At 35.8% G+C, this 27,713-nt stretch overlaps 3 protein-coding genes across 5 annotated transcripts; 2 read left to right on the forward strand and 1 right to left on the reverse strand.

Annotated features, from left to right (window-relative positions):
* Nucleotides 1-595: 595 nt before the first annotated feature.
* On the forward strand, nt 596-2,503 carry LOC110102627 (pentatricopeptide repeat-containing protein At1g77360, mitochondrial). The gene has a single exon (XM_020831047.2). The coding sequence runs from the start codon at nt 603-605 to the stop codon at nt 2,223-2,225; it is 1,623 nt and encodes a 540-aa protein (XP_020686706.2). The 5' UTR covers nt 596-602; the 3' UTR covers nt 2,226-2,503.
* An 8,293-nt stretch (nt 2,504-10,796) lies between these two features.
* LOC110102641 (wee1-like protein kinase) lies at nt 10,797-20,244 on the forward strand. The gene is made up of 10 exons (XM_020831074.2): nt 10,797-11,195; nt 11,793-11,844; nt 11,926-11,986; nt 12,380-12,619; nt 13,109-13,173; nt 13,274-13,383; nt 13,455-13,495; nt 13,821-13,960; nt 18,738-19,091; nt 20,004-20,244. Exons 1-10 carry the CDS (start codon nt 10,894-10,896, stop codon nt 20,106-20,108), a joined length of 1,470 nt encoding a protein of 489 aa, XP_020686733.2. The 5' UTR covers nt 10,797-10,893; the 3' UTR covers nt 20,109-20,244.
* A 3,530-nt stretch (nt 20,245-23,774) lies between these two features.
* Nucleotides 23,775-26,133, reverse strand: LOC110102629 (cell division cycle protein 123 homolog). Of its 3 annotated transcripts, none has more exons than XM_020831050.2 (2): nt 24,946-26,133; nt 23,775-24,095 (listed from the first exon to the last, which is right to left on the reverse strand). In XM_020831050.2, exon 1 carries the CDS (start codon nt 26,010-26,012, stop codon nt 24,948-24,950), a length of 1,065 nt encoding a protein of 354 aa, XP_020686709.1. In that variant the 5' UTR covers nt 26,013-26,133; the 3' UTR covers nt 23,775-24,095; nt 24,946-24,947. The 3 variants fall into 3 exon arrangements, with proteins under 3 accessions (XP_020686709.1, XP_020686708.1, XP_020686710.1); XM_020831049.2 differs by having other exon boundaries at nt 23,775-24,082; nt 24,946-26,132; XM_020831051.2 differs by lacking the exon at nt 23,775-24,095 and adding an exon at nt 24,104-24,430.
* Between the last annotated feature and the right edge of the window lie 1,580 nt (nt 26,134-27,713).

The raw sequence follows: 27,713 nt of genomic DNA on the forward strand, positions 1-27,713 counted from the left end.
GATAAAATTCTAATTAATATAATATTTAGAAAATAATTTATTCAAATTATTGATGTGCGTCGAATGAAGGTTGATTCAGACATGCATGGGCTCATTTGAAGCGTCTTGATGACCTGGATGTGATTACACAGTCTGTTTTGCGAGAAGAAGCTCCAATGAGAAAATTTCACGTAGGTAAAAATCTCATACAAATGGGACTTCGTACTCACGTAACTACGTGAAGATCTTGGTAAATCACTATCAAGCTTGATGCACTTATTCCCAAATATAAAGATGGACATGATACACTCATGAAATTCAATTCTTAGCATCACGACAAATCAAGATGACTATGCGATATTTGATTTACCATTATGCACAATCACATGAAAAAATAGGCAAATAAGACTCAATCAATGGAGAAATTATTCTGCGCGGATGCCGGACACAGCTTTACGTTCGGAGGCGAATCAAGTGCAGCCATGTCAATTATACCGCGGTACCGAATGATACTGAGCTGTAATCCATAATAAAAAAATGATGCTTCCAATTAGTCTACCAATGATATTTGACAACTGCATAGAATAATTAATCAAATAAATGACTGAGGCCACCAAACAGCCATGATGAATGTAAGGGGCTTTCATACGAAGCTTTGGGATTCAAGCGATCTACTTAATCCTGCTCAAATACTGGTGGACCTTCATTTCCTAGGGTTTCCAAACCGAAGAAGAAATCAAGAAAGTGAATCAGCAATGTCCTCGCATCGAAAGCGTCTCATCGACGACGAACCCTCCCGCTCCACCTCCGGCAAGCGCCAGCAGCACAGCTCTCCTTCTCCTTCTCGCCGCCCGTCCTTTCCCTCCTACCTCGACATCCCCAACCTACCACCCAAGATCCGCCTTTTATGCGAGATCATCGCCACTTCAACCTCCCTTGAATCATCCCTCAACGATTTCGGCATCCGCATATCCGCCAATGACGTCGAAGAAGTCCTCAAGCTCTCCTATTCCTACCCCGCCGCTGCTGTCAAGTTCTTCCGCTGGAGTGGTCCCCGTCTCCATCACCAGCACTCCCCTTACTCATGGAATCTCGTTATCGACATCCTGGGCAAGAACCTCCTCTTCGACGCCATGTGGGATGCTGTGGCTTCCATGAAATCCGAAGGACTTCTTTCCGTCGCCACCTTCGCCTCCATCTTCTCCTCTTTTGCGGCTGCAAGCCGCCCCGCAGATGCAATTGCTGCTTTCGAATCCCTTTTGCGCCAACACGGCATCCCCCAGGATACCACATCATTGAATTCCCTCTTGTCGGCGCTCTGTCGTGAAGGTTTCACGTTAGCTTCACTTGAGTTCATCCGCCGTAGTCGCCTTGGAATCCCGCTCGATTCTGATTCCTATGCCATTCTCCTTGAAGGTTTTGAGAATGAGAGAAATTATCGGAGCGCGCGCGAGTTGTTTGATGAAATGATTCTTGCGATTGGTTGGGATCCAAGCAATGTTCCAGCTTATGATTCCTTCCTCAACATAGTCCTATGCGATGATGGAGGTGGTCTCTATGAATCTCTGAGGTGGCTGGCTATGCTGAGGGAGAAAAGATGCTTCCCTGGCATAAAGTTTATCGGTAAAGCCATTGGTGAGTGTGTTAAGCTCAGTGATGAACGGACGGCAATCCTGCTCTGGAATTCTCTTGTAGGAAGAAATGGATGCTTGCCCAATACTGAATTATGCAATTCAATGATCTCTCTCTATTGTAATTTGAATCAGTTGGATGCTGCTTATAGATTCTTCGATGATATGGTCTTCTATGGTGCGTTTCCAGACGCAAAAACTTACAATTTGATGCTTCCACTTCTGATTAATAACAAGAAGCTTAAAGAAGTGCAATTGTTGCTTAATGAGATGGTGAAGAATGAGTTTGCTCCAAGCTCAGTAATTTGTGATGCTACTATGAAACTGCTCTTGGATTCGGGGGATTTGGAAATGGCTTTGAAGGTCTGGAAGATTATGACTGATAATGGGATTGCTGGGGAGCAGATTGGGAACTCGCTGATTGCGCAATTGTGGTATGGAAACCAGTTGCCAGAAGCATGCAAATATGCAGAAGAGATGATTGATAAAGGGATCAAATTGCAGTCATCAACACTGTCAAAGTTGAGGCGAGGCCTTCAGCCATTGGGTAAGTCTCATATATATGATAACATCCTTAGCAAATGGAAAAAGGTCTCCAGCGACCAAATTTTGTAGACTTGCAATGCTTAGATGTTAACTGCTCTGGTAATGTTACTAATGTTCCAATTGCTCACCTCCATTATTTTGACTTTTCTATGTTGAGAGAACTTTATTGAGTTGCAACCTCTTTAATTAGATACTGCAAATCACTTTGATCTTAACTATAATGCGGAGCCTTTGGGTAGTTTGGTTACCAAAGATTTGCGAGAATAAATTTAATGTCTCTTGTAAAATTTCGTAGAAATGAATAGAGAATCAGGCTTTATAAAGTTGACTCCAAAAGTTTGGGATAAGATGGACGAAAACATTTATGTTCTTTTATTTTGTTGCATTGCGATCTTCTTAGTTTATTGTTGTAGTGGAAAATTGGTGTGAATTTATCAAGTATAGGGTTGCTCGAGCTATATTTGTCTCTTTTTTTTTTTCAAAGTTGAAAGAATCTTTTGTTAAGTTGTGGATTCAAATTTTGTCCTATGAAGAAAGCGTGGTAGTGTTATGTTAATATCAGAAGAATTGAAGTTTATCTTCTTCACAATTAAATCATAATGAAATTTATAATAGAGACAACAAAATTTAGCTATCAATTGAGTAAATATGTATAAAAATTATTATATTTTCTGTGTTAATCATCTTTTAAGAATATTGCAAAAGATGTGCTAAAAATAGGGTGCTGTGTAGTCAAAATGTGCAAGAAAGTTAAAAAATAAAAAATAAAAAGTTTTATTATAAAAATTAGTTTGGATGTAAAAACTCTAAAAATTGAGAAATATATAAAGAGGCCCTTGAGGAGTCTATTAAAGTAATATGCGATGCAAATAATTTAACTTTTAATTATTTATTTATATAATATATTAGATACTAATGAGGACGAAATATATATAATGACATTTTTATTAGATTTATATGAGTATTTGACTCTTAAGAAGACACAACGAAGAAAAAAGGATTCATGTAACCAACCCTACATAATGGGATAAAGACTTGATGTTGTTGTTGTTCACCATCAATGATTCAGGCTTCACCTATTTCTTAACATTTTTTCATCTATTAATCATTCTCTGTCATACTTTATAGCTACTCTTAAACGCCTGCCTTTGATCATTTTATCTTTGTGACATTAAACTTAGGAACATTGATTTTTTCATGGAATAGTGAACAAAATAATAGTTTGATCATTAAAAAAGGAGCCTATTTTCAAGGAATTCTTATAAATCAACTCTCCTGACATTGGAATTTCGAAAGTCTATATCACATATCAGTAAATGAAGTTGAGAATAAAGGAATCTAAATTTTTCATTGCACTTTTTTCAAAATAAATCAATGATAAAAACCCCAAATATCCTGATAAAATTTAGATCAAATATCAATGGATTGTTGATTTCTTCATAAAACAGTGAAAGAAAATGAGAGAATGTTTTGATCATCATGAAGAGCAGAAGGGTTCTTTTTTCATGGAATTCCAATAATTCTGTTTATCCCAACCTTGGAAGTCTGAAGACAATATAGCCATGGACTTCGTGTTGTGGTCTACGAGAAATTATTCTGTGCGGAAACCGGGCGCATAACAGCATCTGGAGACCAAACAGAATGTGCCACGTCAGCGGTACCGAGCACAGGGTGACGTGGAGGATTTTGGTTGATCTCCGGACGTCGTCCGGTATCCGCACAGAATAATTTATCGTAGTCCACTCCCTGTAGATTATAAACTTGAACTCCAGCCCTCACTGTATTTCTGTTGATGTCTTAAAAGATGAAAAGCATGCTGAACTGAAGCTTATTCTATTGTCACTTCATAGTTTTTTATTCAGTTGGTTGATTGAAGAAAATTGTTCCAGAAGTTTACTTAAGATGTGCTCTCTTCTCTATTATATTATTTTACCACAAATACAGTCATATTCCCTTAAATTTGCTTTTCATGCAGATCTGCTTTGTTCAGATTTTATTGTTGAGAAGAAGCATGTGTTGTCACATGAACAATAGCTCTATGTATATTGTCTGCATCTTATAATTTCTTTTTTTATGGCGCATATAGAGGAAGGAGTTTATTGACATTTATTGGTGCGTAATATATTCTTAATTTTTTTTTATCTTAGGCTTCGTTTGGTATGGCTTTCTCGCTGCTTTTTAAAAGTAAATTTTTAGTACAAAAATTTTACTTTATGAAGCAACAAAAAAAGCTATCTGTAATGAAGCCTTACTCTCATAATATTTCATACACAAAAATAGCTGAATATATATCAGGTGAAGGAAATGACCATATGACATGAATCAACAACTATGGCTTCGTTTGGGACGGCTTTTTTATTGCTTCTTAAAACAGCTTTTAAAAATTTTTAACTAAAAAGTTGCTTTAAGAAGCAGTAAAAAAGCCGTCCCAAATGAAAACTATGTTACAAGCATTAACAGGAAAATCATGAATTTAGCATGGGCATATTTGTTTATACCCTTATGAACATAATAAAAAGCAAAGATTTATGTCCTTAAAAAGGGATTAGTTGACCAACCACACCTACATAGCTTGTTCAATCTGTTGAATAAAAAATTTTGGGCTATAAAAAATTTGGGCTAATTGTAAAAAGTAACTACAATAAAGTGGTCTAATATTTTTTTAATTAATTTTAAGAAAAAAAAAAGTTCATTAAGAACTCTATCACATTTGGTTTTTAACATGTAATTCTTCATTGGCCAAGTAAAATAACTGAAATGCTTTCTAATGTTAAATTAGAGTAAATGAGTATACTAGTAGTTGGGTCTTTTATGGTGTCAAAAAATGACTCGACCTAAAAAATCAAATTTGAGTTGATTTGTTTAATAAACAGGTTGAATTCTGGTCGGACATTTTGACCCATTTATTAAATGAGTTGTGCTCGAATTGATCCGTCAATCTGATTTTATTCTGAAAATGATCGGCTTAACATTTTTTCTTTAAATTCTTTTATTTGTTAATATATTACTTTTATTTTAATGCATATTTGCATTTGAAGCTTTTAAAATTAAATTAGAATATGAATTTTGATTTAAACAAATTTATAGTTAAATTAAACTTCTTGAAGAAACAAATCCAAGGACGCTAGTAATGATCCAATCTTATTGAAAAACCAAACGTTCATTAAATCTTTCATGCTTATTGTAAAATTGAGTGTTTCAATGAGACGAATCCAAAGAGCCAATTATCGCTTAAATTTAATATCACTAAGGCACTTAAATGACGATTAAATGATGAAGGAATGATCAATGATCAATAGGATTTATACAGGTCATTTGATGGAGTGTTCTGAATTTATGATAAATTTATAGGGCATGCTAATCTCAATAATTTCAAGAGAGCTCGAAGGCTTGAAAATTTTCAAAGCTCCACGAGAGCACTACCATAGTACCATCAGGCCATTGCTTGACTACCATGGTCACACCATTGTCGCTATCTATGCATTGCCATGTTTTGATAGTCCTTTGATTATCATTTCTCGACTAGCTCCTCAGACCAACGCTGTCTGAGCATGGCCCTTCAACCACAATCACCCAATATAACCCTTTATTCATCGTCGTCTGCTTATGTTCTTTGACCACTATCATCTGATTATAGTCTCTTGGACATTGTTGCACGATTTTGATCTTCCGACTACTATCGCTCGATTAAGACAACATTCTATCGACTATAACTACCATTGCTCGACTATGTTCATCAATCATTGTCAATCGCCTACAATCCTTTGAACATGTTGCTCGACTATGATCCTTCAACCACCATCATCAGACTAAAATCCTTCAACCTCCACCACTTGACCACTATCCTCCAACTATTGTTGCTCTAATACAATTGATGGAGGGTAAGATTCTTATGATGAAGACAATAACTTAATTAGTATCCATTTAGGGTGGTGGTGGAAGGGTTGTTTGTTTGGTGGTGAAATGAGTATTAAGTATTTTGATATATTTGGTGCTAAAATTTGTATGCTATCAAAGAGCAAGCTTTCCTGAGAGGAAAATGGAGGGGAACTCTTGGATCAAAAGTTTAGGATGCTGGGGAACTAATTGTGGTATTTTTTTTTGGATTTTGGATCAATGATTGAGGAGTTGAGATGATTTTCATATAATTACTCATAGTTAGAAGTTATCTTTTTTATATTGAGACATTTGGCTAAGGTATTTGGGAAGTTGAGACCTTGAGAGATTATGAGAAATGCGAGGAAATATTTGTGAGAGTTTTGAATAGTTTGGATGTGTTTTAAGGTTGAGGGAAGTTAAGCTCAAGATTATATAGAGAAGATGGGAATTTCTTCGGAATGAGCATACTTAACTGCGGAGTTTCTTAATGAAATTCAAACCATTACACCAAAAGGCACCTCAATATTTAAGAGTTTAATTTCTTTTTTACTTAGCGGTTTTACATTCTCCCCCACTTAAGTAACTTTTATCTATATTAGTATCTTTATCCTATAATTTTCCACCAGACGGTTATGATTCTAGTGGTGGTCCCTACAAGTTCAAGCTGCGACTCCCGCCACGTAGCACTTTATCCCATATAAAATTCAAGAGGTGGTTCCCTTGGTGTAGCACTTTGTTTTGTATAAACCTTAGTTCTGGTATTCTGGTTGGTGTATTACTCTGATATCATCTGTAATGACTCAAACTTTTAACTATCGAGATATTGTACACTTTTGCCTAAGGGTCTCACGGTTTTGTCTTGTTGGTGTAACTTCCCAAGATGTCACCCATTCCAAGATTTTTTTAGAAATGAGTATGCTTAATTGCTAAGTTTTTGATGAAATTCCAACCAGTATATCAAAAGATGCCTTGATGTTAAAGAGTTTAGCTTCTTTTTTACTTAAGGGGTTTTACACTACCATCAGACCACTAACTGACCAACATGGTCGAACCACCATTATAGCGATGATCTCTGAATCGACATAATTTAACCACAATCCTCTAACCATCGTTGCCCAACTAAGTCATTTGATTAATGTTGCTTAGCTATGGTCCATCCACAATTACCTAATAATGCTTCTTTGTCATAGTTGCTCGACTATGATTCTTTAACCATCATCACCTAACCATGGTTTCTCAGCCATCATTACACGACTTTGGTCATCTGACCATTATCGCTCAATTATGACCACTATTACCCTTTTATTACCATCGTTGCTCGACATGGTCCTCGAACTACTTTCAATCACCTACAATCCTTTAACCATTATAACTCAACTATGAGCATTCGATCATCATTGTCTGACTAACATCTTTTAACCTCAACCACTCTACTACTTATAATAACCCAAAATTATTAAAATGAATTTGTATGAAAATTTGAATCCAACAGACAATATTGTTGCGTCGTGCTGGCAAGCATAGTGGTGCTATAGCATTACGATGTTAAGGAACCGTCGATGTGATATTGAAAGCTCTATTTTATAGTAACTATCGTATCAACATGCAATGCAACAATGTCGAGCACTGAATTAGCTTTTTTAATATATTTAATATAAATATCTCTCACCGCCCTCTCATTCATTTTGCTTGCCCGAGAAGAAAAGAAAGGAGAAGGGGAAGCGAAGGGAGGGAGAGAGAGAGAGAGAGAGAGGAGCTTCTTCTTCCATCATTTTTATTATGAAAATTATTTTGATCATTATAATTGACATCTCCTCTACTTATTTTTAACAATTTTGAGTTTGATATATTTCTCTCTCCTGAAAGTGCTAAAAATGTGATATCTTTTATTTTAGCGAACTTTCACCTTATAATTTTTTGTATGTGAGAAATATTATTATCCTGACGATTTTGACTGGTCTATATAGAAATTTCATTTGAAAAATGGAAAGTTGTGATTTTATGAAGTTAATACATATGATATTAATTTTCCTGTATTTCATAGAGAATTGCATTTTATACATGAAGTTGAATGTTGAATTGCATAAACAAATAATAAGTTTGGTATATGATGCATTTACATGTAATCAAGGAATGCTCATTGTCAACACTATAATTAATACGAGTTGGCTCTTAAAACATAATACCATGTACATGAGGATGAGATGACGGACTTTCCTTTAAATAAAATATTTCTAGTGTAATCCTAGATGTTAGCCAGTAACTGATTGACCGATTACGCCAACGGATATAAGTGAGGTCTCTTTATCGATTATTGAAAGTCGCCTATTAAAAGAAATGATTAATAAAAATAAATAAAAGAAATGATTGACTGATGATAGATGGGATGATGAAAACACCACTTCAAAAGCTTGATATCCAATTTTGTTGAATTCAAAATTGATATGCATACATGATAGCATTCATAATTGCATACATGATATAATAGATGTAGAAATGACATATGACAAATAAGATAGATATGTCAGGGAAATAATGATGATGATGTTTTTTTTTTTTTTAATATTTTGAATAAATGTTTGAGAAGTTGAGATATTTTTAATTTGATTACTTATAGTTAGAAATTATTTTTTTATTAGGTTTTGGCTAGGGTATTTTAGGCCTATTTGGGAAGTTGAGGTATTGAGAGGTTATAACAAATGTGAGTTGAATTTAGTAAGAGTTTTGAAGAGTTTGGATGTGTTTTAGGATCGAGAGAAGCTACTCAAGATTATACAGAGAAGATGAGATTTGTGTTGGCAAAAAAGGATGAGTAAGAGTGAGAAAAAATAGCTAAGGACTCATCAAAACTCTAGAGGGTCCATCACCAAGCTTTACTAAGTAGTAGATTAACCACCAAATCTTTTTACCTAAGATTTGCACAAGTAAAAATATTTTTTATTCAATGAATCCAAAATAACAAATTTAAAGTCATATTTATATGCCTTTTACAAGCTTATACAACTTTGGAAAGCTTTTGGACCCAATAAACTATTATTATATTGATTAATGTATTGCCCTCCTACAAATAAGAAGAAAAGAAGAGAAATAAAAAAATCATCTTCGAAAAATAGGAAAACTTGAATTAGCTAAACAAGACATGTAGGGTGGTCTTGAAACCAAGCAATTTATGAAGATTTTTACTTCTTTGCCCAGTATGACCCATCTACTCATCAAGAGATCTTAAATTAAGATTCTTAATTATCGTCCAATACTTAAAAAATAAATTATCAGCTATGCATGAGTTTGCATGGATAATTATGTATGATGAATTACTTAAATTCTGATATAATGCCTTAGTTTGTGATATTGTCTTTATCGTTTGTCTGTGCTGCATCAATAGTCCTCTAATCACAATCTCTTGATTATTTTCTTTGCCACCATCAATAGATTTTGATTTTGGTTATCTGACCACTATTTGCATTTCTTCAACCCATCGTATCTTGATTGTAATCCTTAAATCACCATCTCTCGACTACAGTTCTCTGAACACCATCGCTTAACTATGATTCATATACCAACATCATCATACTATGGTCCTCTAACCACCATCTCCTGACTATAGTTCTTTGACTATCATTGCCATATGACAACCCTTCAAACACATCGTTTGGCTAATATCTTTTGACTACAACCCTCCAAATACTATCGCCCACTGACTACCATTACCTGGCTTTGATCCTTTAACCAATGTTGTCAAACTACAACTCTCTGATCATCGTTGTTCAATTGCAATCCTCCAATCATCGTCATCAAACTACGATCCTCCAACTAAATTGACTCTCATTAGCTTTGTCACTTCTTGTCCCCTCAATGCTAATACTTATATTGCCTATGAGTATGATGCATGCAATCAACACTAGCTTTGAATTCCCATTGTCTCCACTTGTCTCCCCTCAAAGCAGAACAACTAAACATACCACAATGATTCTTTGAAGATATGTCTCATACCATGAGGCTCTTATGGTTTATTTATACTACATTGTATAAGTACATTTCTCCATTATAGAATATGATATTATTTGAAACTAATGACACATGCTAATAGAATCATTTCAACTCGATTAGGGTATATGATTTTACTAGCATTTTAATATTTTTCATGAATTATTTAAAGTACTAATAACATTCAAAAAAGGGGAAATATTTCAAAATTTATTTGGTTATATATATATATATATATATATGATGGTATCTTTATACACTTGCTTATTCTCTATCGGTTAACCAATTTAATATTTTCATGAAAATTGAGGCCTTAAAATAATTATGAAATTGGGCAACTAGAAATAATATTTAATAATAGAGGAATTTGCATACTTTTCTTAAAATGTTTGTATATTTATATATTTAATATATACATTTTATATTAATTTATATTACATGTTGATATTTAAATCACATTTAAATATACACATTAAAGATTCATTTTATTTTTGATACATTAATTTTAATAATGTTTTTATTATAATTTAGAGATTATAATGTTATATAAAATTATAAATAAATATAAAAAGTCAAACATTAAACATATAAATACATAAAAAATTATGTGATTTGTTAGTAAATCTCCCTTAGTAATAGTATTTATAACTAATTAAGCATTATGGGTTTGTAAATAAACAATTTGGAGTGTTTTTTATGTAAATAGCCATAATAGAAATATAGAATCCACCCTCCCGCCAATACCAGCCATTTTTATTTATTTTATTTTCTGAAAAAACTCACGCAGTCAAATAATGGAATTTTTTTGGACTTTCGCAGCTCGATAGCACAGCACGGAGAAGAGAGGAAGGGGGTTTTGCCGATCGGCGAAATAATGAGGAAGAGGAAAACTCCCACTTCCCGTGCTAAAGCAAGTCGCCAGCGGCCACCAGCAGCGGCGGCGGTGGCGGCAATGATGAAGAGGTCGATTCCCGCCGGCGATCTCTCTCTCCATCTCGAAAGAATGCCTCGTTTCCCGCTTCACCCGCTCTCCGCTCCTCCTCCTACCGCTCCTTCTCGCTTCCAGAGGAAGCTTCTGGAAGTTTTGGAAGGCTGCGATGCTCTTTCCTCTGTCGATGATGGCGGGGAGGACGTCGCGGTGGATAGGGATTGCATCCTGAGCCAAGATTTTTTCTGGTGAGGTTTTTTGGGCATGGGTTGTTTGATGTCTTATTGCGAGTTGGCAATCAAAATTTCTTTTTTTAAAACGTTTAACAATGTAGGACATATTGCATAAGGGCTCATTCGGTTGCTTGTAAATGAAATCATGCTGCAAGAGTTGGTGATTTTGGGAAGATTTGGGATTTTAAAATCAGTGTTGAACCAAATCATGCAATAACCAAATTTCAGTTTTTTTTTGTAAAATATGCTTTTTAACTTGAAGCAACCAAATGTGCCTTAAATGTGGATGGAAGAGGAATCAAATTTCATGACTATTTAGAAAAGTTTACATTAGATCTAACCCAAACTATTGGGGTTCGCTTTCCCAAATATTTGGGGTATCAGTCACCCAAAGGACTCATTCTCGCTTAAATAAAAAGAATCTCACACTCTTCCAGTCTTAATTATTCATCCACAATGCTTCGACAACTTAGCCTTTTATGGTTTCGAAGATGAACTATTTTGCATATTAGATGGGTGCTTGGAAAGCAGTAAGTACAATTAAAAGAGGAAGTTCATGAGTGATTAATGATTGATAAGATTTATAACTTAGCCTTTTGGTAATGTTTGCAGTACTCCGGATTATATTACTCCAGAAATACCGAATAATTTGAACCCGAATAAGGTGAGCACAGTGTTTATATTAGTTTTGGTTTATGTTGTTTTTCTGTTACTATTTTATAAGGATTTCTATTGCTTCTAGCAGGAGAACATTGCTTGCCCCAAATCCCCTGAAAAATCGATTAGGAACAAGAGACATAGGCAAGGTACGCAGAAATTTTACCCAAGGCTTTTCTCAATCTCTTTCTGTTAATTTTCTTTTTAAATCTCATCCGTATTCTATATTGATAAGATTAACCTTAGGCACGTCGGAAGTGGTATTTTTTATGGAAGAGATTGTTTTTGCTCTATATTTTTTCACCACATCAAAAAATAATAATGTTTTTGTCAGGACTTGAGCTGCCTACAACAAGGATTTTGTTTCATAGGATTCAAATTCAAGTTAGAAATTGATTTTAGAATAACAATTTTTTATCTTGTCTCACACCACATGAATCATTTTGACTATCTCCCACTTTATTAGCATGTTTGTAATGTGACATGTTTTGCTCTTTGTAGACATTTTCTTCTAATGATTAAATTTGTTTGCCTTGACTCAGTTTGTACTTCATGCACTTTGTCATCCACCAATGTTCAACTCCATGAAGAGGATGCTGAACTCAAGTTCGATGAATTTGGCTCAGATGATATTGGTGAAAAGAAACAACGTTATGTTTCTCAATCTGCAGTAGCTTTGCGCTACCGAGTTATGCCTCCTCCTTGCATCAGGAATCCATATCTAATTGAGAATTCATCAAATGCACTTGATGTTTTCGGGGATCGGATAGCAAAAATGACAGGTATATTTCCCTTTCTTTTTTTTTTTTCACTTAGTATTGAACAACTGTGCTATTCTTAACTTTTCTTTGGGTTAGTTTTTGTATTCTTGATAGCATTTCTGCATTCAAATATCAATTTCAAAATAGATTAGTGTATCTTTCTCATCTTAGTTTTAGTTATTATTCAAATATCAATTTCATTTAGAGTGGTGTATATCTGTCATCTTAGCCTTAATTAGTTAATTAATCAACTTGATTCAAATACAAGGATCATCCTCCTTTCATCATTTGCATTCCCTTGTTTCACGAACAATCCACTTCTGAACTAACAAGATGATTTATGATTCATCAATGATGATGCTTGCATGGTTTAAAGGTTACAATCTATTTGAATCACGATGTGATCATTCATACAAATTTATGAAAATCCAGGTTTTCTATGATGTTCGAACCTTCACTTGAGGGTGTTTTCGATGGTTAATATTCCATAGTTAAATTGTTTATATGCAGGTTTCTCCCCATCAATTGGTGGAGATAACATTTCACGTTACCGCACAGATTTCCATGAAGTAGAGGTAAAGTTATTTAATTTTTGTAGATCTTTCAAAGTTTCGCTTCATGAACTTATCTTTTTTATATTAACATGCTTTTTATTGATCAAAATATGTTCCTCAGCAAATTGGCAGTGGAAATTTTAGCCATGTTTTCAAAGCGTTAAAGCGAATAGACGGTTGTCTTTATGCTGTGAAGCATAGTATAAAGCAATTCCATAATGACATGGAAAGGTTGTTAACTCTAGCTTAACATCATTAGTTAGTGACATCTTAAATTATAATGTGATCTTTTGATCTGGCAGGAAGTATGCATTGAGGGAAGTTCAAGCTCTAGCAGCCTTAGGTGTGTTTTCTTTAGCAGCCATACCTTTTGCATTAAAATTTTGAAGGATTTACATAACATTCTATTGAATTCTTATATATTTATATACTTAACACTTAAATCTTTATATTTATTTATATAATATTCTAATCTTTCAATAACAAAAAATATCTATTTAAAATAAAGTAGGTATTTTATGTATATGTTTTGATATCCTTTAAACATTAGGTTGTTATATAAATATAAAAATTTAGATGTTAGTTATCTATATAAGAATTTAGTGATATGTATGTATATCCCCCAATTATTTATTGATATTGAAATATGCATATGTCAATCTATCCAGGTTATCATGCTAATATTGTTGGATATCATACTTCTTGGTTTGAAAATGACAAACTTTATATTCAAATGGAACTTTGTGACCATAGCCTATCGAAAGGCCACATACCAACGAGTGGAGATGTACTCGAAGTTTTATATCAGGTACGTTAATGGTCTTTTGCTTAATGTATTTAATTTAATTTTATTGTTTAAAGTCTACAATCTTTTTAATACTATTTTGAAGACTAAAAAGATGCCAGATGAGTGGAGAATGAGTGTGTTAATTCCTATTCGCTCAGTATCAAACACGGTACCAAGCAGTACCGAGCTTCGATACACCCGGTACCGCTCTCTGTACCAAGCGGTACTGGACGGTTCTCCCGTCCGGTGTCCGCACAGAATAATCTCTCTGAAGCTCATCCCAGGAATCAGATTAGATAAAGTTTTAAAGTAGTCACATGTAATTACAAAAATTGCGAAGAGGTAGAACTTGAATATTTCTCTGAAAGAGATTATTAACAATTTTTAGTTCTCCAGCCAAAGCCAACCAGGTATAAGATGAATAGCTAAGTGCATAATGTCTATGCTACCAAAATTTATAGCAAGAAACTTGCTGCCAATCTAGGAAAAAATTACACAAAAATTCTTTAGACTTGGGTTGCTCAGAATCAAGCCAAATCAGAGGAACGACCGAAGATTCCTTAATAGAAATAGCTTTGATAGCTTGTTGAACATGGGTAGGGAATTGGGAAAGAAGGTTTCAAGCATTAGAAATGCTGATATTATTAATATTAGCATATGATACTACAACGAACACACCAAACAAGCAGAATAAAAGTTAGGACCAACTAAATCCTTTTTTTTTTCACATAGAAACACATAATTTTGAGCATATACGTGAAAAGGTTGGAGTAGCTCCAGTAGAAGATAAGATTAGAGAAAGTCGTCTTAGATGGTTTGTTCACATAAAACGGCGGCCTTGCGATGACCTGGTTAGGAGAGTAGAGGTATTAGATTTGACTTATGCTAAGAAAGGTAGAGACAGACCTAAAAAGACCTGGTTAGAAAATATTAGGAATGACCTTTCTTTATTAGATTTAAACGAGAATTTGACTTTTAATATGACACAATGGAGAAGAAGGATTCATGTAGCCGACCCCACGTAGTGGGATAAAGGCTTGATGTTGTTGTTGTTGTTGTTTAAAGTCTACAATCTTTTAGGAACATAATGAAATAATGATAAGCTGGCGTATGTTATTCTTGGCCACTGTTTTTATACTTTCTTAACTTTTCATTAATAATTAACTAGCAAGATGAAGCATTATGTGCTGTTTATGGTAGTATGAAAAATTACTTAGTTTAAGGCATTCTAATGAGGAATGCAATTACATGTTCAATAAAGATTAGAAGGTTTGCCGGGTCTCCTTCCTTTACAGATATCATGTAGCAAATTGGAAGGTAAAAAGAATAGCTTACTGATGTTATTGCCTTCAGGACTTTGATTCATGCTATGTTCTTCATTTAAATATATATAAAGAAATAGTGTAACATAATGTGGCATAATGATCATAAAGATTCTTTGGTTTAGAAAGTTTCCTTATGTAACCAATCTGAATTCTTCATTTTCAAGTCAGATAGAGTATCCAAAATCTATTTTTGCCTCAAAATCTGAATTCTTCATTTTCAAATCAAATAGAGTATTCAAAAAATGAACTATGAAATGATATTGTATATCAACATATGCAATTAATGATTGTAACAATGGCCCTCCAAGTATTATGGCTAGATTCACTCACACGCCACTTCATTGATCCATGTGCTCGTGGCTGTCATTTCACCAATTCGCCTGGTTTGCTTTGTTGTAATTAATTGTATAGCTTAATTTTAATTCCTGATTTTGTATATTTCTTATTAAGAAGTTCTTAAGAATTGTATAAATACAAGACCAATGTTTGAATAAAGGACAACCAATTCTCTACAATTTTTTTTTTTAGATTGAGTTAGAGCTTATGGCCTAAGTCTTCATTTCTCTCATCAATATCTCGTGAGGGATTCACCTTCTATCTCATTCTGATGTAGAGAGATCATTCGATGAAGCCTTTCAAATAAAGCTCCTCAGAGCTAGAACGCACAAACAGTAAAAATATTGCTAAATTTTCAAAAATATATTCATACCTCTTCCCTCTTACAACTCATATTCTTATAAGATAACAAAATAAACCTAGAGAAATCAAGAACATTCTAGAATCCTATATCAAACTTGTAACAAACTAATTAACATATGCATGATGCAGAGCATCTTAGTTAATTTGTTTCTTAGGCATATGTTATATACTTAAGTGTCTTTTATATACTAAACCCATAGGGTGTAAATGGCTTTACTTAAGTAAACTTTGCTCTAATTATACCTTTGATCGCTATAAGACAATTTTAGTTGTCCCTATTAACAAACAATAATATGACATTGAGTAAACTTTTATTCCTGTAGCAAATATGACTATACTACGTGTGGTCATTTTGAACGTTGATTCATTATGATAGTCTCTTAGATAAGTGGATATTAAAAATGCATCTTGAAGAAATGATTTTTAATATCCATTTATTGAATAGATTGGATTAACTCTAGTGGTAGAAAAGATTAGAGAGAGTTATCTTAGATGATTTGGTCACATAAAAGTCATCCTTTCGATAATCTTGTAGGAGACTATATGTATTAAATCTGACCTATGTTAAGAAAGGTAGAGCTAGACCTAAAAAACTTAGTTAGAAAGTAACAATGAATTTTTTTCTTAGATTTAAATGTCACTCTTAATAAGATATAAAGAAGAAAAAATATTCATGTAGCCGACCCCATGTAGTGGAATAAAAAGGCTTGTTGTCTATGATGCACCGACACGGACACGGCGATACGGACACGACACGACACAGACACGGGACACGGCAATTTTTAAAAAATATAAGACACGGGTGCGGTATGGACACGACATAATAATTTTTTAATATAATATATAATAATTTTTAAAATATAGGACACGGACACGGCGTGGACAGATGGCTCTTTTGAACCTTCACCTAATCCACTCCCGCCAGCAGCAGAGCTCATTTTGCTAACAAATCAATCATACATATGAATACATCAAATTAAATTTATATGAAGTGAAATCAAAATATCTCAAGAATAAGACAATATGAATACAATAATATACCGGTCCCGGCGCGACCCCTTAAGCTCATTTCGCTCGACTAAATATTTCTTTCACAATTCAGAAAGTAAGTTAATTTATTCAAAATCCTCATCACTTACATTTGATTGTCGTCGTTGAATTATTCAATATCTTATTGGGAACTTGAGTCATGATTTGTTATTTTCACATTATTTTCTTCATTTGGTGGGTAAATTGATGCGGATTGGGCCGGATGTCCTGATATCTATCGGTCCATCGAAGGATGATGTATATTTGTTGGTGATTCTTTGATCTCATGTAAGATTAAAAAAACAACCTCATGTGTCTAAATCATCTACATATCTAAATCCTGTTCAAAAATTATTTGACTTAGTGAACTTATATTTGATTTTTCTCAAGATAGTCCCTCTCCTCCATATGCCAACAATATTAGTGTCATCCAAATTCTGCTAATTCAGTGTATGATGAGAGGACCAAATATATTAAAGTTGATTGTCACTCTACTTGAGAAGCCTTTGACACTCGTATTATTATTTTTCATACTCGAGAAATCTTCATATTGCAAATATATTTACGAAGGCAACGAACCAACGGAGACATCAATTTCTTACAAACAAATTGATGCTTCTGGATCAACCAACATTAATTTGAGGGGAGATATTAAAATATACAATGAATGATCATAGTAAGTACCCTCCATGTATTATAGGCTTTATAGCCAGCTTAACTCCTTGCATGCCACCTCATCCATCTATGTTCTTGTGGATGTCACCTCACCAATCCATTGGGTCACTTTATTATAATTAATTATTAAACTAAATTTAAGTTCCTAATTTTATATATTTCCTATTAAGAAGCTCTCAGGGATTATATGAATACGAGACAAATGCTGGCATAAAGAATAACCAATCCTCCCCAATTTTCCTATCAGTATTGAATCATTTGGATAGATGTTTGAGCCATGCCAGGGTCTCTTATGCTGCCTGAACATTGTTAGTTATGGGATCAGTAACTAGTGAAATACTGTTAGACCTGAACCGGTCACTAGTCAAGTAGGGGGGGCAGGGCATAAATTAGGGTTTGGGAGGAAAAATTTGAATGAGGTGCTGTTTAGGGATTATGTAATTTTTTGTTTGCTTTAATTAGTCTTTCTTGCTAGGGTTTGGGATTATCTTGAATTTGAAATCTGATTTGAGATCTAGGATTTTTGCTTTTGGTCTCTAGGCTTTGCTAGAGAATTGGAGAGTTATTTCTTCCTCTCGAATTGAAGAAACTTGTATCGTGTATGGGTTTTCTCGTTCGTGGATTGAATAGAAGAAGTTTCCCTTGTTTTTTTCTCCGATATCCTGAATTTCCTGCATTGTTTTTTGCTGTTTTCTCTCTGAAATCAGCATCTTTCTCGCTGCTTTTTTACCGATTATTGCTAGGTTTGCTTGAGAACTCAAATATTTCCCGTAGTATTACTCGCGAACTCAAGTATTTCCTATCAAATATTCAACTGCTCATTATTATCACCTTTTATCTACATGTTTCTCACTTCTCATAAACTAATTGAGTTCTCACTAAACACATCACAATTATCATAATATGGCACATCAAACTTCAGCTTTTATTCAAACAAGCCTTTTACCATGGATGCCTTTCAATATTTTGTTCTACTTCTTTATCTTGGTTTTTAAAATTTTTCAATTTGTTTTTCTTACCTTATGATATTTGGAAGCTTTGTATCTTGATATCGTTCTATAATGTTGCAGATGGCTACTGCACTGAATTTTATGCATGAGCGAGGCATAGCCCATATGGATGTGAAGCCTGAGAATATTTATGTGAAAAATGGTGTTTATAAGCTTGGAGATTTTGGATGTGCAATTCTTACTGATAAGAGTTTGCCGATTGAAGAAGGAGACTCAAGGTATATGCCTCAGGAAATACTCAAGGATAAATATGAGCATCTTGATAAAGTTGATATATTTTCTTTGGGAGCAGCCATATATGAACTTGTTAAAGGTTCACCCCTTCCTGAATCCGGTCCTCTGTTCTGTAATCTTAGAGAGGGCAAGATACCCTTGCTTCCTGGCTATTCCATGCAATTTCAGAGCGTTCTGAAGGTAATTCTCCATTTTATTTGTAACTTTTTTTTTGCATTTTCTTCTTTTAACCCCAAAAAATAAAACAAAATCTGGATAGCGAAGATTGACTGAGCTTGGTATGTGTTCATATTCTTTTTGTTCAAATTAGATTTGCACTTGATGATGTTTGAAGACTTTATGTTTGCATTCGACCGTTGTAGCGTTTTCGAACTTATTTAGCCCATCTTCAATTTGAATGATATCAAAGTTGAAGTTTTCAAGTACTTTTTTTAAAATTAATCATACATAAACAACATAATTTAGAATAAACAAGCAATTAATATGTAGAACACAATCAATGAAGGCTGTGCTTGTGTTTGACTTGTTTAAACAATTAGCTAAAATATCTGTTCTAGTCTGTCTCGCTTAGGGCATCTTCAACCGAAAAACTCAAATTTCACTCCAAAATGCAGTGTAACAAAAAAAATGGCGTGATTCATCTCCAATCGAACTCCATTTTGCGCCCAGGTAACTGTATTTCTCCTTCGCGCGTTTCTTCTGCAAATACGGTTCACCCGCAATCAAATACTGGAAGTTTTGCCGTTCGGCTAGAGCTCGCAAGCGACGCCATTCATGTGTTTGGAGTTCGGTTGGAGATGCCCTTAACGAGTGAATCAAACACATTTTTGCTTCATTTGGGATAATTTTTGTGTTACTTTTTAAAACTGCTTTATAGTATAAAAATTTCTTAAATTAGAAAGCCATTTCAGAAAGCTGATCCAAACGAAACCTTTATTAGCGAGCAAAACACAAACTGTTTGTGAACAATTAGCTTTTTTGATAACCCTAATTTCTTCATATAAAATTACCATAGATTTCTTCTAGTATTTTCTGTATTAAACTAGCATTATTCCTTTTCAAAATTTTAATAATGTCAAAATACTCTTGCAGGCTATGATGGATCCTGATCCATTGAAGAGGCCTTCTGCAAGAGAGATAATGGAGAATCCCATCTTTGAGAGAGTGAAGAAAACTACTACCTCAAGAAAGGAATAAGAACAATTTTGGTCTAGTTTTTGAAATTTGGGGAGCTGGGGTTTTAAGAAAGGTTTTCATGTATCAATTATATCTTTTTGTTAATGACTCAGCTCCCATTATCTTGTTATTGCAAAGATGTTCAGTGATCGATTAATGGTGTTTTTTAAAGTTGAGCAGTAAAGTATCCTAATCTTTTGGGGTTTATGGAAGCAACTTGCATCATTGTAAAATTGAACTGATAGAATCCCCTTTGTGTTAGGGTTCTTGTTTTTTGTAGAGATGAAATGAGGCATATTTTAAGTGTTCAAAGATTGAATGTAGTTAATCTGCAATTAATGCTAGAAATCTGGTTGTCTTATTAGTTTTATCTTGAGAGAAAAAAATATGGTGATCTCATAGACTTACAGGCTGCAAACTTCAGTCCATACTTAGGGTTCATTTGAGACGGCTTTCTTACTGCTTAAAATAGTTTTTTAGTACAAAAAATTTAATTTTTATATTAAAAAATTACTTTAAGAAGCAGTAAGAAAGCCGTCTCAAACGAAGCCTTAGCCTCATTCATCATTCATGCAAGGCACAAGTTATTCATGCAAGGCACAAGTTATGAATAGTTGTTTTAACAATTACTATAAATGGAAAAGTTATTTCTTTTAAAATTAGATGAAATATTTTATTTAAATTAAGGCTTTGTTTGGGATGGCTTTTTTAATGCATTTTAAAACAATTTTCTAATATAAAATTTTTATACTAAAAATTGTTTTAAAAATAATAAGAAAATTGTCTCAAATGAAATTGATAGGAAACACTTGTAGATCTTCTGAAAAATAGCGAGAACAGTGATTGGACTGCAGTCCACAGCAGGAAAACACAGCATAACTGCTATTTACATCAGTTTAACGGCAGTATTTCAGAGGAAATTCGAAAGAAAACTCAAAGCAAGATTTGTATTCCACTAGACGATGAATAAAATAGCGAGATACAATTGATCCTCAATTCGAGAGGAGGATCGATCTCTCCCAAATCTCTGACAACGCCAAGAGCCCAAAGAAAACCTAAATCTAAGAGATCTCAAATTTCAGCCAAATTCAAGATACCCAAACCCTAGTAAAATCAACTATTTAATGCATACAAAACAAAAGGAATTCCCTAAACAGTCCATACATTCAAATTTCTCTCTTAAACCCCCAAAAAATCATTCCTAAAACGCTCTGTTTGAGCGGTCGGCCCGCCCGATCTCCGCAGGAGGCGGAGATTCCACCTGTTCGCGAATTGCCGGTCCCGTGCGGACCGGCTGGACCAATCCAGTGGACCGGTCTAACAATACTTCCCTCCCAAAAATCCACCTTGTCCTCAAGGTGGAGATATGCTCGTATTCCGGTGGAGGTGGCCAACCTTGAGGTGACTGAAAATCCTTAATGTATTGCTGAATCAAGGGCTGCATGGACAGAGAAACATCCCCTCCCTCTTCCGATCTAATTGCATCCAATCTGTGTAGTCCCACCATATAATCTTCCCCCACCTCTTGTACGTCCATAACCATGGTCTTAAGTGATGTGATGGCTTTAGATAGCCCTGCCTCTCCCCTTATGACCACCCTTCTCACATCCACCATTAATTCCATCGTGAGTGCTCCCCAATTGTCCTGGTTTCTCCCAAGGTTTGCAACCACTTCATCCCCAGGATGACAACAGTGCTTTCTAATTCTGGTGGGAGAAAGTCCTCCCTTACTTGAATCCCCTGGATGGTCAACACCACTCCTTTACAGATTCCATGACCTTTCTCCACCTTCCCTATACCCATCATCACCCCATAACAACCGGTGTCCACCAATTTCACTCCCAGATGGTTGACGACCTGAGTGGAAATGAAATTGTGGGATAGCCCCACTATCAATTAGCACCCACCACCTCACGGTCAGCTATCTCTCCTTTCACTTTCATAGTGTGAGTCGGAGTGAATCCCACTACAGAGTTCAGAGAGACTTCTGTCACATCCAGGTGCAACTTCTCCTCCTCTTCAGATCTGCTCCCACCTCCCTCCTCGTCTTCCTCGTCTTCACAGACAAGGAGAACCTGAAGAGTTCGGTCCTTGCACCTATGCCCTGGCATGTACTTCTCATCACATCTGAAGCACAACCCCTTTGACCTCTTATCCTACATCTCCTTCTCTGTCAGCCTCTTGAAGTATTCCCCACTCCCTCCTCCTACTGGCTTCTCCCGGGTGGTCTCATTACTGTTGCCTGATGCAGGCCCCTTGGGTGCTAGAAGAGTGATCGTTGTCCTGTAAGACCCCCTTGAATAGTTTCCCCGAGTCCCTCTTTCAGACTTCTTCTGTCCTCCACCACTTTCAAATTCAACACCTCAACGATGACGTTCCTCCCTTCTTCCTTCAAAATCCCCCCTCGACGCTGAATTCTTTCGAATTCAGCACCCCGGCGATAAAATCCCTCTCTCCTCCCACCAAAATCAGCCCCCCTTCTGTCATATCCCATACTCATCTCTTCCCTCGAAAGAGGCTCTAGAGGAGGCATGTCGTTCTCTTCCTCTAGGATCTCCACCTTTGAATTTCTCCTCCCCCGCAAGGGGTTCGGATTTCCACCCATGCCATGGCCGTCGGTGGTCTCTCTTACTTCCGATATCGCCGGATTGGTCTTCATTTCAAGTAGTTTCTTCACCATTTCCTCCATTTTGGTGAACTTCCCCTCCAACCTTTCATTGTTGGAGGTGATTTGATTTTGAAAGTTGAAGAATCTTTCCTCCAAATAAGCTTTCAATTGGCCGACTTCACCTTCCAAGACTCAACCTTCTTTCCGGCCATCGTTCTTCCCAACGGATCTCAAAAATATCACTTCCGGAAGCCAAAAGCTCGCTGAAAAAAAAAGGGATTTCAGCCGCCTAAGGTCCCCAATCGATGCTCTGGTACCAATTTGATAGGAAACACTTGTAGATATTCTGAAAAACAACGATAACAGTGACTGGACTGCTGTCCACAGCAGGAAAACACAGCAAAACTGCTGTTTACAGCAGTTTAACAGAAGTATTTCAGAGGAAATTCGAAAGAAAACTCAAAACAAGATTTGTATTCTACTAGATGATGAATAAAATAGCGAGATACAATTGATTCTCAATTCGAGAGGAGGATCGATCTCTCCCAAATCTCTGGCAACGCGAAGAGCCCAAAGAAAACCTAAATCTAAGAGATCTCAAATTTCAGCTAAATTCAAGATACACAAACCCTAAGAAAATCAACTATTTAATGCATACAAAACAAAAGGAAATCCCTAAACAATCCCTACATTCAAATTTCTCTCTTAAACTCCCAAAAAATCCTTCCTAAAATGCTCTGTTTGAGCGGTCGGCCCTCCCGATCTCCGCAGGAGGCGGAGATCCCGCCTGTTCGCGAATTGCCGGTCTCGTGCGGACCGGCTAGACCAGTCTAACAGAAACCTAAAAACCGATCTGACTTTCGTGCAATCTTAAGTCAAATTCGTGGTGCTACATATCACCTGTCATTCATCTACAACCTAAAAATTTCTTTTAGAATTTATTTTGTGCATAGCAAAATCACCAATAAAAAGGATACCATAGCAGGACAAGTAAAATTCCAAAATTACATCAGATAGCCAAAGCCTAGTACACATTTTTTTTTTTAATGGAATGATTCATAAGTGAATAACATATAGACTTAGCAACAAAATACTGCTCACTAACCAAGAATTACGACATTAATATGGCAAGACAAACAGTTTCTCCAGAGAAACAAAATACTGGAACTTTCACAAGTCTTACAGCAATAATCAACAAGAATGTCTATTCAATTTTCAACTATTTATCATACATCTAAGGTAAGAAAAAGATTGCATAATAAGTTCAAGCTTCTTATCAATATCATAAAACAAAAACAAACATTAAGCTCCGAAGAAATGCTTCCATGGCAGCAGAAATATCCTTTATATACTCTCTATGAAATTTACCCATCATCTGATCAGAAACCTGCAACAATTAGCTTCAGCAATAGAAATATGACTATTTAGGATTATGGTCTTAATTACAAGCTCAGTTTCTTAATACAAAAGGAAAACATAAAACAAGATTATCATATTGCAGCCATTGATGATTTGGATGTTATCCAAAGTGAAATGAATGGTTGTGATTGAAGATAATTGCACCAAGCAAGTATTGGTATCAGTAGATCAACAATGAATGGTTCCGGTCATCATCATCATTAAGATGTGATTATTGTTAAAATCCAGCCGTTCAAATGCAACCAAATCCAATGGCTATAGTGGTCAATCTGTCGGATGCAAGACTCACGGCAGAATGCTTTCCATATTCGAGGAGCTGATTTAAGAAGGATTATATTAGAGTTATTTTGTAATTATTTGTTTCTATATTAAGATATCTTATATAGATCTATAAATAGGGAAGAAATCATGGAATAAATCTAAGTTTTTCTTTTCAAACCTCTGATTTTTAACAATTATGAACTGTAACGGCTAGTTTTTCTAGCAGTAAGAGGGGTACCCTTTTCGCAGCAATTTGAAAAAATTTTTTGCTAATTTTTGGGAATATTTAAATGCTTTTAAAGGGTTAATTTAAGAGGTATTCTAATTTATAAATGCTACTTAACCAGTGAAAAAAAACTAATGGATTTGTGAAAAAGTAAAGCTTTCATGCTAAGTCTTTTTAGAGAATTTTTGTGAGAAAATTGAAGTGTACAATCTTAGAGCAAATCCTCATGTCTGTCCACATGGTTAATATCTTTCTCATTAATCAAAAAACAGAAGCAAAACTAACATGAGGAAGCAAAAATGAAAATCAAAGATCAATCTTGGCATGAGAAAAGAAAGCCATACCATTAATTCCCAGGCTCTGAATCCTTCATCTGCATTCTCAATTCATCACTTGCCTTTCTCAAGAACTCATCCCACCCACTGCCTTCTCCGGTATCCAAATAATCATAAGGAACTGCAGTCTTCAAACCTGGCCTCACTCCACATTGACTATCCACCAACCTAAATACCACTTCTTCTTCCTCCTCTCCAAACCCCTCCGTCTCTAACTCCTCCCAAGTAAACAACAATGGCAACGTAAACATCCCCCAAGGATTAAAATCCAAAATCTTAACTCTCCCAGTCCCAGTCACATACACATCAAAGGTGTAATCTTGCAGCCCAAACCTTGGCCCCACAACCTCATCAAAGAAATCCTCAACCATCCGCCTCAGCTCCCGCCGCCGATCAAGAAGCGAAGGATAGAACGCCGTCACTTCCCTTTGGGAGATTCCTAAAAGGTGACGGCGCCGAACGAAGCAGCGGAATTCCATCTCGGGGCGAAGTGCGGGGTAGAATTTGCGGAGGGCAAGGAAGAAGGAGAAAGTAGGGGAGGAGGAGGAGAGGTGATCGGAGCAGGAGGAAACCGCATGGCAGAGATCGTGAACGACGCGGTCGGAGGAGTGAAGAAGAAGGGCAATTTCAGCGAAGGAGGTGCACCGAAGTGATCCGTCAGTGGCTATCCAAGCTGCGTCTTTAGGGGAGCTCCAATTGAGCTTGGGGAAAACGGCACCGCCGAGGGAAGAGATGGATTGATTGACGGCGGATTCAAGTATTGGGAAGGAAGGGGCAGGGTTTTCGGAATCTGATTCGGAATCGGAATTGGATTCGTTGAGGAAGGAAGAGGGTTCTGAGTCGAGGATGGAGACAGGGTCGAGGGAGGAGGGGGAGGTTCGCGGAAGAGGGTCGTGGCCGGAGGAAGAAATGGGGAGGAGGAAGGGAGGCGGAGTATCGCCGGCGGCGGCGGATTCGCCCAGGATGTAGCATAGGAAATCATCGGGAAGGGGGTGGAAGAGGGTGGGAATGGAGTAGGGTTTGAAGAGTGGATACCACTCTTGGATTTGGCAGAGACGAAGCTCCTCCTCCTTCATTGAGAGAGAGATCGACTGTTCAAGGAACGCCGGCAGGCGGAGAGGAGTTGTGATCGTCGGAGAAGAAAAAACCCTACCTTGGAAAATTAAGATGGATGACAAATAAAAATTTTGAAGGTTAATTAATGAATGATTTAAATTAATGAATGATTTAATAGATAAAAGATTAGAGTGGCAAAAGGCCTCTCTCAACTACAATTATAATTTTCATCCCTTTGATTGTCTCTCCACTCTGGCAAATTATTACGTCGAGTGTCTAGATTCGTCCGGACATCAATCCAGACGCGCCACGTCATCAAAATACACCGGGACTCAGTGTATTCGGGTGACGTGACGAGTCTGGATTGGATGTCCAGACGTCCGGTGACCAGAGTTAATAATTCTCCCTCCACTCTTCTTAGGTAGGAGTAAATGTGGAGATTTCTTCCTACCCTTATTCTAAGAGCTATCCTCTTTCAAAATGAACTAATGTCTCATTCTTAGTGGCTATTTAGTAGTAGGATTTAGGTCGAATTTAAGGTGGATTTGAGAGAAATTCATCCAAACGGCCTAAAATGCAAAACCAAATCTCACGGTAAATGAAAGCCACGGTAGACAGAAAATTACCCTTTTCGTGGTAAATCTTGGATTTCCAAAATCCTCTGATTCGACGGATTTAATGCTTTATTGGTACGAGAGGGAAGAAGAGTCCACTTTTTCAGGATTTAACGCTCTATAGCCAAGCAGTCACATATGATTTAACAGGATTTATCATGAATACTACAAAAAAAATTTCCAGATTTAACCCCCCAGTATTTCGTAAATCCGAATTTAGAGAATTTACAAAATCTTACTTAAATGAAATCTTGGGTGCTACCAAACAGCCCCTCAACGTTAGTTATCATTATAAGCAATTTTTTCTAACGTCCCAATAGATGAAAGATTTAACAAAAATGATGTATGACTTATAATCATTCTCGTCAATAGATCAACGTCGTGTTGTGTTCATGAAAAGACTTCTATTAGATATACATCAAGTCATTCTTAGCGACCAGATGGTGAGCACTAATAGACTTATTGATAAATATTTTCTCAATCTGGTCATCGAAGGCCTTGAAAGAGCCAATCGAAGATCAAAATTCTACTCAATTCTGATATTGCCACTTAGTATTTTATGCATAGTTATATAACATCTAAAGTTTTTTCGTGTTATGGAATTGGGTAAATATAGGAGACACGAAGCATTGAGGGTAATGAGTTACTTCACTCTTCGAAATATTGATGATTATTCTTCACAGTGGTGGCCTCTCCCTACTGTGGTGCTACAACAACCATGACTTGTATTTCTACCATGAATGTAATAAGAGCATCTAATAGAGGCACAATAATAAGAAAATGTAGATGTTGTATACCCATCTATAACCTAACAACCACTAGAACTGGTTGTACAATACGAATGTGAGGTTTAGAAGCTAGTAAGGTTCATGCCTCCGATCAATTTGTATCATCTCAATAGGAGAAACCCTGGTACATTTTGATTGAGTCGTAGACTGAGAAGCCATTTGAGTTGCAATGTTTACAATTGCGATTGCAATATGATTGATATGCTCTTGAAGCTTCAGACCAGTTCCTTTGTTAGCGTGCTCAAGGCTAAGTACATCACATTCCTTAGAAGTATCAAACTATTCGTCTTCATTTGCATAGTAGTTGACCTTTTGATTG

This window comes from Dendrobium catenatum, unplaced genomic scaffold (genome assembly GCF_001605985.2).
Source record: "Dendrobium catenatum unplaced genomic scaffold, ASM160598v2 fragScaff_scaffold_1608, whole genome shotgun sequence".
Classification (NCBI taxonomy): domain Eukaryota; kingdom Viridiplantae; phylum Streptophyta; class Magnoliopsida; order Asparagales; family Orchidaceae; genus Dendrobium; species Dendrobium catenatum.